This window comes from Artemia sp. Qi Xiang Cuo, chromosome 15 (genome assembly GCF_049724085.1).
Source record: "Artemia sp. Qi Xiang Cuo chromosome 15, ASM4972408v1, whole genome shotgun sequence".
Classification (NCBI taxonomy): Eukaryota; Metazoa; Arthropoda; class Branchiopoda; order Anostraca; family Artemiidae; genus Artemia; species Artemia sp. Qi Xiang Cuo.
In genome coordinates, this window is record NC_142808.1 from 65597645 (window position 1) to 65612481 (window position 14837).

A 14837-nucleotide genomic window follows, 5' to 3' on the forward strand; every position below is an offset into this window, starting at 1 on the left:
ATTAAAAAATGAGTTACGAAATTTCAATGTCCAATCAAATTAGCTCTCTTAAGTCTATAAGAGGAACACTTTAATAAAAATCATATATGCCCCTGGGCAAAAATTAGAACGCCTGCTCTCAGGTCCTGGGTTGTTGTGAAGACACCGGAGTTTTGTTATCTGACTTTTGAGCACTTTTTAACTTAATGGTTATCTCAAAAATTATTATTGGATGCATTTGGAGAAAAAGGGACGTGGGGGGATAGCTGCCCTCCAATCTCTTTTGACTCTAAAAAACTGAACTAGAACTTTAAATTTTCAAATAAATGAGCCGTCTCTGAAGTTATTACGAGCATCCCTTCAATAAGAACCATATATTCCCCCAGGGCATAACTTACAACGCCTGCCCTCAGACCCTGGAGGGCTAGGTTGACTGCGGAGTTTTTTTATATGGTCTTCGAACTATTTTAAAAAAAAGGCTATAATTTTATAAATCTCAAAGTTCTTATCGGATGATTTTGAGGAAAAAAGGGCTTGGAGGGGGCTAGGTGCCCTCCAATCTCTTTTGACTCTTAAAAAATGAACTAGAACTTCCAGTTTCCAATCAAATGAGCCCTCTTTGAAGTTAATACAAGCATCCCGTCCACAAGACCCATATATCACCCATTGGCATAACTTAATACGCCTGTCCACGGTACTGGGGGGGTCGGATTGGCACCAGAATTTTTGTTATCTAATCTTTGACCTTATTTTAACAAAATGGCAATCTCAAAATTATAGCGGTAGTATTTGGAAAAAAGAGCTTGAGGGGGAGGGGAGGGAGGCTGGTTACCCTCCGATTTCTTTTTACGCTTAAAAAGTGAATTAGAACTTTTGGTTCTCAAACAAATGAGCCTTTTCTGACGTTCATACGAGCATTCCTTCCATAAGAACCATATATTCCCCCAGGGCATAACTTATAACTCTTACCCTGAAGACTCTGGGGTGTGTGTCCTGCTCAAACATATAATTTCCAGAACTTTCAGTTCTTTTAAACAAAATGGCTATCTCAATATTTTGATTGGGTATGTTTGGCGAAATGGTGGGCATGGAAGGGATGTTAGTTGCCTTCCAATCACTTTCGACTATTAACAAGGGAACTAGCCATTTAAATTTCCAATCGAACGAGCCCTTTCTGAAGTTTCTACGACAGCGATTTCTATAAAACTCTATATGCCCCAGGGTATAACTTGCAACCCTTTCCCAGAAGGCTGTGGGGGGGTTGTTATCCCCAAAGACCTAGTTTTCTGAATTTCCAACGACGTTGAACAACATGTCTATCTCAAAATTTTGATTGGATGTGTTTGGGGAAAAGGTAGTCGTGAGAGGGGGGTTAGTTGCCCTCCAATCACTTTCGACTATAAAAAAGGGAATAGCCCTTTGAATTTCCAATCGAATGAGCCCCTTTTGAAGTTTCTACCACAAAGCTTTCTACAAAAACCTTATATGTCCCCAGGGCATAACTTTTAACCCTTGCCCTGAGGGCTGTGGGGGAGTGTCCTCCTTAAAAACATAATTTCTATGTGGAAATCAACTTCTCTGAACAAAATGGCTATCTCAAAATTTTTATTGGCTGTGTTTGGTGAACTGGTGAGCGTGGAAGGGGTGTTAGTTGCCTTCCAATCACTTTTGACTCCTAAAAAGGGCACTAGAACTCTCGATTTTTAATCGAATGAGCCACCTTTGAAGTTTCTGAGACGACCCCTCCCATTTGAAGTGTCTCTGGGAAAAAATAATAATAAAATAATGGAGCCGTGTGGGCTTTACTATAGCGTTGCCTCTGATCAAACAAGAAGCCAGGCAATTAACTGGGTTCAATCCAACTATAGTTTTGTAATGAAAGTTTATTTAAAAGTCATATTTTATGGATGAAGCATCGTGGGCTGAAAACTTTGGTAAAATGGAATAAAAACCTATCCAGTTAAATCACTGAGTCTACGGACCAAAAGAAAGTTCTCGTTGTGAAAGGATTCCTCCTCTATGGAGAATTCCTTCTCCTCATGGAAAATCCCTCCATGGAAAGTTAATCTCACATAAAATACACCCCACCAGGAAAATTTATTCCGGATAGTTCCATTATAACTAAAAATCCCCCCCCCCCCCCAAAAAAAAATCCTGGGGACAGTTCCAGGTGAAAATGTTTTCATAGCGCACATTCATTGGAAAAACTTTTATTTGAAAAGACTATTTTTAAAATCAAGCCGGAAATTCAGTACTCTGGCAAAAAGCTTTCCCAAAAATACCCCACCCCCTATTGGACAGTTACTTCCACAGAAAATGCCCTCTGGAAATTTTTTTTTGTGGAAATCTCTCCTTCGGAGAATTTCTCTCATGAAAAATCTCCCCTCACCTTGGAAAGATACTCTTCGAAAATTCCAACCCGGTAACATTTTTCCCCCAGACGATTCCCCTTAACATCTCCAAGTGTAAAATTGAGTTTACAAAGAGAAAGTAAGACTAATAAAAGAAATCCGTAGAAAAAAATTCTGGTAAATTCCCCAAGTGTAGAACTCCCCCTGGAAAGTTCATACCCCGAGAACTTACACGTAAAAAGTCCCCCCCCCCACCATAAAATTCAACTTCTGCCCCCACCCGAAGAACGTATGCAAACTCCGCAAAAAGGAAGATTTTATAACTTAAAAGACCGTTCGCCAGGGGTCGAGGGGGGTTATGTTATCTCCAAAGGTAGAGTTACTGACCTTTTTAACTATGATGAACAAAATGTATATTACAAAATTTTGATCGAAGGACTGTCAGGAAAAAGAGGTGGGGGTGGGAAGGGGGCTAGTTCTCCATCAATATTTTTGGTCACTTTAAAAGGGAACTTAAACTTTTAATTTCTATTTTTAATTCTCGATATTCTAGGACTGTTGGTTTTATGCAATCACCCATGGAAAAAAAAAATATGAAAAACAAATAAACACGCATCCGTGATCTTTCTTCTAGCAAAAGTACAAAATTCCATGTTTTTTTAGACGGGAGCTTGAAACTTCTACAATAGGGTTTTCGGATAAGCTTAACATGATGATATTATTTTCATTAAGATTCTTTGACTTTTAGGGGGTGTCTTTTCACTTTTTCAAAAACCAGGCAAATTTTCTTAGGATTGTAGCTTTTGATTTATAGCACTGAACTTAATGAATCTTATATATTTGGAATCAGCATAACAAGCCCATTCTTTTGTTATATCTATTGATATCAAAAATTTATTTTTTTAAGAGTTTTGGGTCGCTCTTTACTGACAGTTGGCTAACACGATCTGTTTGAAAAAGGGCATAAACGCGAAGCTCTTCAAATTTCAAATAAATGAGCTTGTTGTATTTGTTAGTAATATATGCCTTATTAACGATAATACACGAAAATAAAAGATACTTATTACCGATATCTGTCAATTAAGACAAGCCACAACGCTAGTTACGATGAGGTTTTAGCTCATAAAAAAACTTTTATTTGCCTCTTTTACTAGCACTGAGCTACTTAAGCGTTAAATCTAAATTGAACAAAAATGTATTTTTTTTTCGGAAGATTTTTCTCTGTTTATTATCTTGGCTTTTTAGGTTTAACCCCCCCCCCTGCCCCCCCCCTCCTGAATAATGCTCTGCTGTTGTGTAAAGATTTTCAGTAGTATAATGAATTATAGAACAAACAGATAAAGAAAAGAAAGAAACCTAAACTTAAATTGAGGTCAAATCAATTCTAAAAGATAATATGAGGGGAGAAATAAATAAAATCGGGAATGGGCTGTCAATTGTATCTAAGTGTATAATATTTTGTTGGACTTTTTAAGTGTCAAGTGTATTAAGTTAGGTGTATGCACTGTTAAGTGTAGGCTTATGTACATTGTTAAGTGTATATAAGTATAATATAATTTCTTAAACTCTTTATGATGGTAGGATTGTTTTAACTGTTATATTTTTCTCCGGGTTGAATTTTAAATATTATTTTCTGTTATTTCTATTAAATGAAACAGATTTTTAAATCATAAATTTTCATTCATCCAATGTTTCTCAATATAATATATTTACGTAATACTCTTAGCTGTAGTATTGACTTTTATTTTATTTTATCCCCTAATTTTAGAAGTAATGACTTCAAGTAGTTGTGGCATTGGTGGTGAAACTCAACCGAATCTCTGGCGTTGCAACTTCTGTGGAAAGACAGAGAATTCATTTCTGCTACTAGAACTTCATGTAGACACTGGTCGTGAACAACATACACGGATAGAATGCGATGTCTGCTCTGCTGTAGTTAGAGATTATAGAAGCTTTGTAGATCTTTTATTGTAGCATCCATTTGGAAAAGCAAGGAGATGTTCAATTTGTTTGAAACACAATATTCATAACATGAAAGAACATTTAATTTTACTGGTTCATTTTTCAGAAAAAGAGTTTGAAATAGTATTACTGGGTGGTACCTCTCACGTTACTTCACAGAAATTGTCCACAAGTTTCAAGTTAAATTCACTAGGGTTGAATTCTAGAGTAATGAACTCAACTATGTGCAGCATTAGTGGTGAAGCTCATATTCAGTGTGACATTTGTAAGAAAACTTACTCGGCTAGGACATTTGACTACACATATACGAGTGCATCCTGGTGAAAAACCCTTTCAGTGTGATATATGTAATAAAGGTTTTGATCAGTCGGCACATTTGACTAAACATAAACGAGTGCATACAGGTAAAAAACCCTTCCAGTGTGACATATGTAAGAAAACTTTTGCTCAGTCAGAAACTTTGATCAGTCATAAACGAGTGCATACAGGTGAAAAACCCTTCCAGTGTGATATATGTAAGAAAACTTTTGCTTTTGCGTCAAATTTGACTACACATAAACGAGTGCATACAGGTGAAAAACCTTTTCAGTGTGATATATGTAAGAAAACCTTTTGTGATTCGGGACAATTGACTAAACATAAACGAGTGCACAGGTGGAAAACCTTCCCCGTGTGATATATGTAAGAAAACTTTTGCTCAGTCAGAAACTTTGATCAGTCATAAACGAGTGCATAGAGGGGAAAAACCCTTCCAGTGTGATATATGTAAGAAAGCTTTTGCTTCTGCGTCAAATTTAACTACACATAAACGAGTGCACACAGGTGAAAAACCTTTTCAGTGTGATATATGTAAGAGAAGCTTTGGTGAGTCGGGACAATTGATTAGACATAAACGAGTGCATACTGGTGAAAAACCCTTCCAGTGCGAGATATGTAAGAAAACTTTTGCTCATTCAGAAACTTTGATCAGTCATAAACGAGTGCATAGAGGCGAAAAGTCCTTCCAGTGTGATATATGTAAGAAAGCTTTTGCTTCTGCGTAAAACTTGACTACACATAAACGAATGCACACAGGGGAAAAACCTTATCAGCTTGATATATGTAAGAGACTCTTTTGTGAGTCGGCACAATTGATTAGACATAAACAAGTGCATACTGGTGAAAAACCCTTTCAGTGTAACATATGTAAGAAAAATTTTGCTGATTCGTCAAACTTGACTACGCATAAACGAATGCATACAAATGAAAAACATTTTCAGTGTGATTTTTGTAAGAGAAGCTTTGCTGAGTCTGGATGTTTGACCAGGCATAAAGAAGTGCGCACAAGTGAAAAATGCTTTTAGTGTAATATATATGAGAAACGGTTCTCTTAATCAGGCTCGTTGAATAAGCAAAAAAGAATTTTTTAAAATGAAAAATCTTCAAATATTACATATTACATACGAGTTATTAGTTTTTGTTAGAAACTTAACAAATTGTATATGCACTGTTGGAGCAACCACCATTTGCTGTCTTACAATTTTCAGGATTCAGTTAAAACTTCCACGAATTTTTTTTGGGGGTGGGGGGAAAACGGAAAACTTCAACGGGCAAGCACTAAATTTATAAATTTTCACAAGTCGGCTCTATGGGGGCTTGGAATTTGGAAATAGATTTTTCTGTCGGCGAAGATGTTGTCTTAATTAGTCTTTTTGAGTGATCAAACAGTTTGTGGTAACAAACTGTAAGTAAGGAGCGACCCGGCTCAATAGTAACCAAAACTGTAAAAACCAGAATTTTTACATCAATAGAATCAGATTCTTATGCTGATTTCAAATATATTAATTTCATTAAGTTTAGTCTTAGCCATCAAAAGCTATGCGCCTGAGAAAATTTTCCTTATATTTGAAAAAAGGGGAAAACAACCCCTAAAAATCATAGAACTTTAATGAAAATTATACAATCAGATTCAGCGTGTCAGAGAACCTCACACGCTGAATAGACTGAGCGTGTCTACTATAGAAGTTTCAAGCTCCTATCTGCGAAAATGTGGATTTTTGTATTTTTGCCAGAAGAAAGATGAGGGATGCGTGTTTATTTATTTTTTTTTTTCAGGGGTGATCGTATCGATCCAGTAGTCCTAGAACATCGTGAGAGGGGTCATCCGAACGGAAATTAAAAGTTCTAGTGCCCTCTCTTAAGTGACCAAAAAAATTGGAGGGTAAATTGGCCCTCTTCCATGCTAATTTTGTATTCCAACGTCACCCAATCAAAATTTTGAGATAGCCATTTTGTCCAGCATAGTTGAAAACCTAATAAAAAAGTCTTTTAGGATGACTTGATCCTCCTTATTTCCCGGGGGAAGGGCTGCAAGTTATGAACTTTGCCAATTGATTACATATAGTATTGGTTAATGGGAAGTATACAGACGTTTCAGGAGCGTTTTTATCTGGTCGTTGTGGGAGTCGGAGGTTGTGGTGGTGTGGGAGTCGGGGTTATGGGGGTGGATCTTTTCCTTGGGGGAAGGGACATTTCTATGAAAGGGTTGCCGGATTTCCAAGCATTATTCAAAAAACGATCAGAAATTAAATAAAAAAAACAAGTTTTTTTTTCAACTAATAATAGGGAGGAACATTAATATTTAAAAGAAACAGAAAGTATTACGTATATTAAGGGGTCTGCCTCATGGTCAATGCCTCACTCTTTACACTAAGGTTTTTCTTAGTAATTTCAAAAGAGGTATCTATTCTAATTAACTGGCCTTTGTGATTCTGGAGTTTGTGATTCGAGCTTTAGCGTAAAGAGTGAGGTAATGACTAGGGGGTGAACTTTGTAACATACGAATATAAAAGCTCTTTACGTAAGTTAATTCGTAAGTTACATCAGAACAAAATGTTGAGAAAGCCATTTAGCCAAAAAAAGCAAAATTAATATGCAAATTTTGTTTTAATTATTCATGTACGGTGAGCAGTAATCAAAGCTGCATCAAGTCAAAAACGTTCAGAAATTAAATAAACAACACAAGTTTTTTTTCATGAAATTAAGGACGGACATTAAAAAGAACAGACCTTAGTTTTTTTTCTTGTGTGACAGATTGACTGTCACACAACTTTATTTATTTAAACAATAAAAAAAAACTTTAGCGTAAAAAGCGAGGCGGTTAGAAGGGGATAGCCCCTGTCATATATAGGATAATCTCTGTTCGTTTTAAGTTTTAATGTCGTTCCTTAGTGTCAGTTAAAAAAAACTTTTTTTTTATTTAATCAAACAGGAAGCCAGGTGAAAAACTGGGTGCAATCCAACTGGATAGTTTTGTAATGAAATTTTTTTTAAGAAAATAACATTTTATGAATGAAGCATGGTGGGCTGAAAACTTTGGTAAAGCGGAATGAAAATCTAGCCAGTTAAATCACTGATTCTAGGGACCAAAAGAATGTTCTCAATCTGAAAGGATTGACTTTATTGGTGCTCCATATAGGAGTAAGCGTAATTTACTTTTGTTTGTACACTTACTATCAAGCAGTTTTAAGAAGTTTTTAAAACAGTTTATGGTAACGAAATGTAGTAAGGAGTGACCCGGGACAATAGTGACCGAAACTCTAAGAAACAGAATTTTGATACCAATAGATGCATCAAAAGAATCAGATTTTTATGCTGATTTCATAAATATAAGTTTAATCAAGTTTAGTCATACTCATCAAAAGCAACGCGCCTGAGAAGATTTGGCTGATTTTCGAAAGAGGGGGGAAACACCCCTAAAACCTTAATGAAAATCACACCATCAGAGAACCCTACTGAACAGGTTTCAAGCTCCTATCTGCAAAAATGTGGAATTTTGTATTTTTGCCAGAAGAAAGATCACAGATGCATTTTGTTGTTTTTGTTTTTTTTTTTTTTTTGTCCAGTGGTGATCGTATCGAACCAGTGGTCCTAGAATATCGCAGGAGGGCTGATTCCAACGGAGATTAAAAGTTCCAGTGCACTTTTTATGTGAACAAAAAATTAAGGGCAACTAGGCCCCCTCCCACGCTATTTTTTCCCCAAAGTCACATGATAAAAACTTTGAGATAGCCATTTTGTTCAGCATGGTTAAAAAATATATTGACTATGTCTGTGGGGATGACTTAATCTGCCACAGTCCCCGGGGGAAGGGCTGCAAGTTATGAACTTTGCTCAATGTTTACGTATCGTATTGGTTATTGGGAAGCATACAGACGTTTTCAGGCGGGATTTTTGCTGGTAGTGAGAGGTCGGGGTTACTTGGGGGGTCTTGCCGTGGGGTAAGGGACATCGCTATGAAGGGGGTGCCGGATTTCCCAGCATTATTTAAAAAAACTATCAGAAATTAAATTTAAAAAAAGCAAGTTTTTCCACTAAAAGTAAGGAGCAAGATTTAAATTTAAAATGAACAGAAATTATTACGTATATGATTAGGTTCTCCCCCTTGTCAATATCTCGCTCTTTACGCTAAATATATAAGGGGTCATTTTTAAAGAATTGGAATAAAATTCGATTTTTAGCGTAAAGAGCGAGGCATTAACTACGGGGTGAACTCTCTGATATACGTATTATAAATATATGAATATAAAAGTTCGATATGGAAGTTAATTCGTAAGTAACGTACATTTAATACTAATAAAAACGGTCGTAAATAAAATTAAACAACCTTCGAGAAAGCTATTTAACCAAAAAAAAAGTAAAATTAATATGCAAATCTCGTTTTAATTATTCATGTACGATTAGCAAAAATCAAAACCTGTATTAATTCAAAATGTTCAGAAACTAAATTAAAAAGCAAGTTTTTTAACTGAAAGTAAGGAGCAACATTGAAATTAAAAACGGACAGAAATTATTCCGTTTATGAAAGCGGTTGTTCTCTCATCAATGCCTTGTTTCTTCCGCTACAGCTTGACTTTCTCATAACTCTATGTTTCAAAACAATGCAAAACTTTAGCGTAAAGAGCGAGGTATTGAGGACGAGATTTTAAATTTCTCCTCCCTAAAATATCTGAAAATACAAACAGTGACGAGTAAAGACTTTTGAAAGTTATGAACAACAAGATATAAAATGAAGGGTAAAGGCAAGTTCACTCCCCCCACCCACCACACTAGAAACAAAATTAAAAAAATGTTTGTCCCACACAAAAATTATGCTAAAATTTTCTTATAATTAAAAAAAATACATAAAAATTCATCTAGTTTATTTGCGTGATAATATCAAGTAGGTTCACGTTGTTGCAATTTTCAGGGAACTACATAACAAAAGAAGGTATGTTTAATAAAAGAATTTCGTTTATTTTAATTGTCCCAGATTAAAAAATATATTTTGAAGAAGTCTAATTTCGTTAAACTTGGAGCAAATGAGAAAAAGAAGATAATACTCGAAAACGACAAGAAACATGATTGCCAAAATCTACTTACCAGTTTGCTATTTTGATGGATTGATTGAAGCCGCGAAAAGTAGAACAGCAACGGCACTGTGTTTTTTCGAAGTTGAAAAAGAGTTGAAAGATTAAAATTAGCCTCTGAACGACAACTACAATAAGAGAACCCACAACAAAGACATTGGCCAAGCACGGCTATGAACTATTGATTTTTTAGAAAAGTTACGGTTATACTTGCGTATCTTAATGTTATAGTTGTCTTTTGAGAGCAGGTTTAAAGTGGAAAACACTCATGTATTTTGTTTTTGAAAAATTTTTAAGCTATTCATTGCTTTCTTTCCCTTAAAATTATAACTCGGAAAATGATCCTTAGTACTGCATTCCTTTTATATAAATATACCTAAGAAATGTATCATCTCTGTGTTTGTGTTGTATTTGTGTGTTTGTCCTCTCTGTGCGTGTGTCGTCTCTGTGCGTCTCTGTGTCATCTCTCTGTCTGTGTCGTCTCTGTATGTGTGTCGTCACTTTGTGTGTGTCATCTCTGTATGTGTATCGTCTCTGTGTTTGTGTCCTCTGTGTATGTGTTTCGTATCTGTGTGTGTTTTCTGTGTTTCGTCTCTGAGTGTCTGTCGTCTCTGTTTTTGTGTGTTTGGAAGATTTTTGAATCTATTTCTTAAATTTCGGAAAAACTCTTGAGAGCTTATGGCTTAGTATTCCATTGAAATAATAGGAATTGTATTTTCAAAATAAACCCATAATCCAATGAAGAAGAAATTTAAATATCAAGATTAAGTTATTAAATATTCTATAAGCATTGAGATAGGTTGTAAGTCCTAGAAATCAGAATAGGGTTGACACTGTAGAGTGGTAATTCCTTGGTAGGGCACAGGGCTGGCCCTGGATTCATTTTTCAAAGTTTCATTTGCCTAACTCAACTACTTTGCAGCATAACAAAAAGCCCTTGACTTTTTGCCATCCCACAGATGTGACTTCAAATTTTTTGCCTATTTTGCAATCTTTTAATTAATTTTTTGAGAATAGACCTGCAAAATTTTAGCATTGAGGACAATTGGACTTACCCTTATGGAATATTTTTCAGATGTCCAGTGTATGTAAAACACAATGAAACTTGCTAAACACTTATATATTTTTCTTTCTTTTTTTCACAAATTCCGTCTGAAAAACCACAAGGATAGATTAAAATTTTAAAATATGAGACAGTAAATTTAAGAACCTCCACGCGGTTTCTGAAACAGTATTATCATCGCATGACATTTCAAAATTCATTCCAGCTTGTTTCAAACATTTCGTTTGAAACAAGTCAACTTTTTCAAACAGTTCGTGGTAACAAACTGTAAGTAAGGAGTGACACGGCTCGATAGTAACCGAAACTGTCAAAAAAAAGGAATTTTGATATCAATAGATACAACAAAAGAGTGGGCTTGTTTTTCTTATTCCAAATATACAAGATTTATTAATTTTAGCGTCACCCATTAAAAGTAACGATCCTAAGGAAACTTGTCTGGTTTTTAAGAAAGGGAAGACACCCTCTAAAAGTCTAAGAATCATAATGAGAATATTAGCATCATGTTAAGCTAATCCAAAAACCCTATGGTAGAAGTTTCAAGCTCCCGTCTGAAAAAACATGGAATTTTGTATTTTTGCCAGAAGAAAGATTCGGATGCGCGTTTATTTGCTTTTTCCAGACGGTATTCTCTGTGGGAGTAACTTTCTACTAGGGGGTGTTTTTTTTAGGAAAACTTTTTGCCAGAGGACGGAATTTCTGGCATGATTAAAAATAATCTTGTCAAATAAAAGTTTTTCCAATGAATTTGCGCTATAAAAAAATTTTCACCTGGAACTGTCTGCTGGAATTTTTTTTCTTTTGGGGGGGGGGGAGAGGGGGGAATTTTTAGTTATAATGAAACTGTCCGGAAGAAATTTTCCGGGTAGGGGGGAACTTTTACGTGGGAATAACTGTCCATGGAGGTACTTTTTATGAGACTAATTAGGATACAAAGACTTTTAAAATATTCACAAAAAAAGAATTAACGTAAAGACTGATGTATTGAGGAGGGGCTAGCCCCCTCATTTACGTAATAATTTTTGTGTGTTTTAAGCTTTGACGTTGAAAATCTATTTTTTTACTTTCAAGTTAGAAACGAAAAATGTTTTTACCCAGTGTGTTTTATGCGAATAATCATAGGCAGTGCAATAGAGCTGCTTAAGTAAAGAGCGATGTTGGCACAATGTATTATTTTATTTTAGTCTAGGAAATTTTGTATAGAAGGAATTGTCGTAGGAACTTCGAAAGGAGCTCATTCGATTGGAATGTGAAAGGGCTATCGACCTTTTTAATTGGCGAAAGTCTGAAGTGCAGTCCCCCTTCAACGCCCAAAATTTTTACATAATTATTGCGTTTATCGCTGTTGAAAGGTCGGGAAATTAATGTCTTTGAGGAAGACAACCCCCTCACAGCCCCCAGGGCAAGGTTTGTAAGTTATACCCTGAGGATATATAAGGTTTTATAGAAAGGGTGGTCATATAAACCTTGGAGGGACTCACTCGATTGGTAATCAAAAGTTCTAGTTGCTATTTTAAGAGTTAAAGTGATCGGAGGGCAGCAACCCCCCCTCCCCCAGACACAATTTGTTTTTTTCCAAAAAAGCATCTGATAGAATTTTTAAGATAGTCATTTGTTCATAAACTGTCCAAAGATGACATAAAAAAGCCTTTGGTGTTGACACAACCCCCTCAGAGCCTCAAAACAAGGGTCGGTACCACGTCCGGGAGCCTTTGTCGACCAAAAATAACGAAAAACCAAAAACAAAAAAATTAAGCAAGAGAGAAAAAATAAAATAGTTGTTTTAAAAATAACACACATAAAAGCAAAACTTTAAATCACAAAAAAACTAAAATAGTTTTCACGCTTTGACCTTATCCTGACTTTTATTTGCATTGGTCTCTCTAGATTTGTCCCAGTCAAAGACAGGAACCATGCCACAATTGATGATAAGGAAAAGGTTGCAGAGCAATGGACAGTATCTGGTGAGCCGTGATAAATTTACAGGAAATGATGCAGAAAAGAATGAAAAATTTATGACATTGTGAATTATAATGATGATTTATTTTGTGAGGGGAAATTAGTCTCAGTGCTAAAAGTATAAAAAAGATACTAGGGCCTAGGTGCTGATAGTGTTGTAAATGATTTTTTTTTTTAAATATGGTAGTTTTGAGGTTAGAGGTAAGCTACTGAAGAATATAAATGTAATTTTTGAATAAAGAAGAAGTACCCTAATGATCTTAGGAAAACTAATTACCACTTACTTACTTAAGTCCCTTAGGTGGTCGTATGAACTTCGGAGGGACTCACTCGATTGGTAATCAAAAGTTCTAGTGCCTTTTTTAAGAGTTAAAGAGATCGGAGGGCAGCAATCCCCCCCCCGCCCCGGGACACAATTTGTTTTTTCCAAAAAAGCATCTTATAGAATTTTTAAGATAGTCATTTGTTAAAAAACTGTCCAAAGATGACATAAAAAAGCCTTTGGTGTTGACACAACCCCCTCAGAGCCTCAGAACAAGGGTCAGTACCACGTCCGGGAGCCTTAGCCGACCAAAAATAACGAAAAACCAAAAACAAAAAACTTTAAGTAACAGAGAAAAAAAAACATTGTTTTAAAAAAAGCACACATAAAACCAAAACTTAACCCACAAAAAAACTTAAATAATTTTCACGCTTTGACCTCATTCTGACTTTTGTTTATGGGCAGTATATGGTGAGCCGTGATAGATTTACAGGAAATGATATAGAAAAGAAGGAAAAGTTTATGACATTTTGAATGGTAATATAGATTTATTTTGTGTGGGAAAATTAGTGTCAGTGCTAAAAGGATGAAAAAAATATTAGGGCTTAGGTGCTTATAGTGTTGTAGATGAGTTTTTTTTTTTTAAATATGGTAGTTTTGAGGTTAGAGGTAAGTAAGTTACTGAAGAATATAAATATAATTTTTGAAGAAAGAAGAAGTACCCTAATGATCTTAGGAAACCTAATTAAGCCCCTCCATAAGTAAGGTGATAAGAGCGAGTGTGGTAATTATAGACTAGAATTTTTTCTGTAGGAAGCAAATTACTTTGCAAATTATTCTTGTCGGCCAACCGTCTAAGACCCACCAAAAAGCAGGTCGTCTGCAAATGGGGTGGGAGGCTGTCGCGAGGGAAGATAAAAAGAAAATAGGAATTTCTTGACAGGATGCAAAGCGAGAGGCTATGAATAGATTGGGAAGGAGGAAGAGAGTGTTTAGAGGTGTTGAGCTCAGGTGGCTTCGTGTTACAACAAGTTCTTAGTATCCGTAGTAGAGGGCACTGACCTTTGTTGATCTTTCTATCATAAAAGTGAAACCTTATAATATAGTTCTACTGCTCAAATCAGGTATAGTGAAGGTCAATTGAACTTTCTGCCTTTGCTCAATCTCAATTTGGAAGGTTTTAAAGATCTTTGAATTTACTTCTTTAATTTAAAAAAAAAAAAAAAAAAAACTTGATAGCTAGTAGAATGCTTATAATGAATTTGCCGCCTTTATGTTCATTTATGTGTTATTATTGACTTTGTATATGCCTTTTCAAAGAGAGTGAGTATCCTCTCACATGGCCTTATACTTTGACGACTTTATGTTCCTTTATGTGTTATTCTGGACCTTGTATATGCCTTTTCAAAGAGAGTGAGTATCCTCTCACATGGCCTTATACTTCTACGACTTTATGTTCTTTTCTGTGTTATTCTGGACTTTGTATATGCCTTTTCAAAGAGAGTGAGTATCCTCTCACATGGCCTTATACTTCTACGACTTTATGTTCCTTTCTGTGTTATTCTGAACCTTGTATATGCCTTTTCAAAGAGAGTGAGTATCCTCTCACATGGCCTTATACTTCTACGACTTTATGTTCCTTTCTGTGTTATTCTACAGGGGCATTACACCTTTCAAAGAGATTTACGCAATACCGGTCCTATAGGAAGTACTATTTCTATGGCCCCTATGTACCAAACAGGTTTTTCTGGTAGGTATTCTATTCTACAGGGCATACACCTTTGCCAAGAGGAACGAGTATAACTTGATTGGTGATTGGGATTTGAATAAAAGGAATAGTTTTCTTTACAATTCATAATAGTAAGAGAATTGAATTC

At 35.6% G+C, this 14837-nt stretch overlaps 1 protein-coding gene across 1 annotated transcript in view; it reads left to right on the forward strand.

Moving 5' to 3' along the window:
* Positions 1–14837, forward strand: part of LOC148943996 (uncharacterized) — a 347461-nt gene that overhangs the window by 314162 nt on the left and 18462 nt on the right. The window contains exons 4-6 of the mRNA XM_089101323.1: positions 4523–4938; positions 4970–5309; positions 12627–12762. Coding sequence (XP_088957449.1) covers positions 4523–4938; positions 4970–5309; positions 12627–12762 — 892 coding nt within the window. The remainder of the gene's footprint in view (positions 1–4522; positions 4939–4969; positions 5310–12626; positions 12763–14837) is intronic.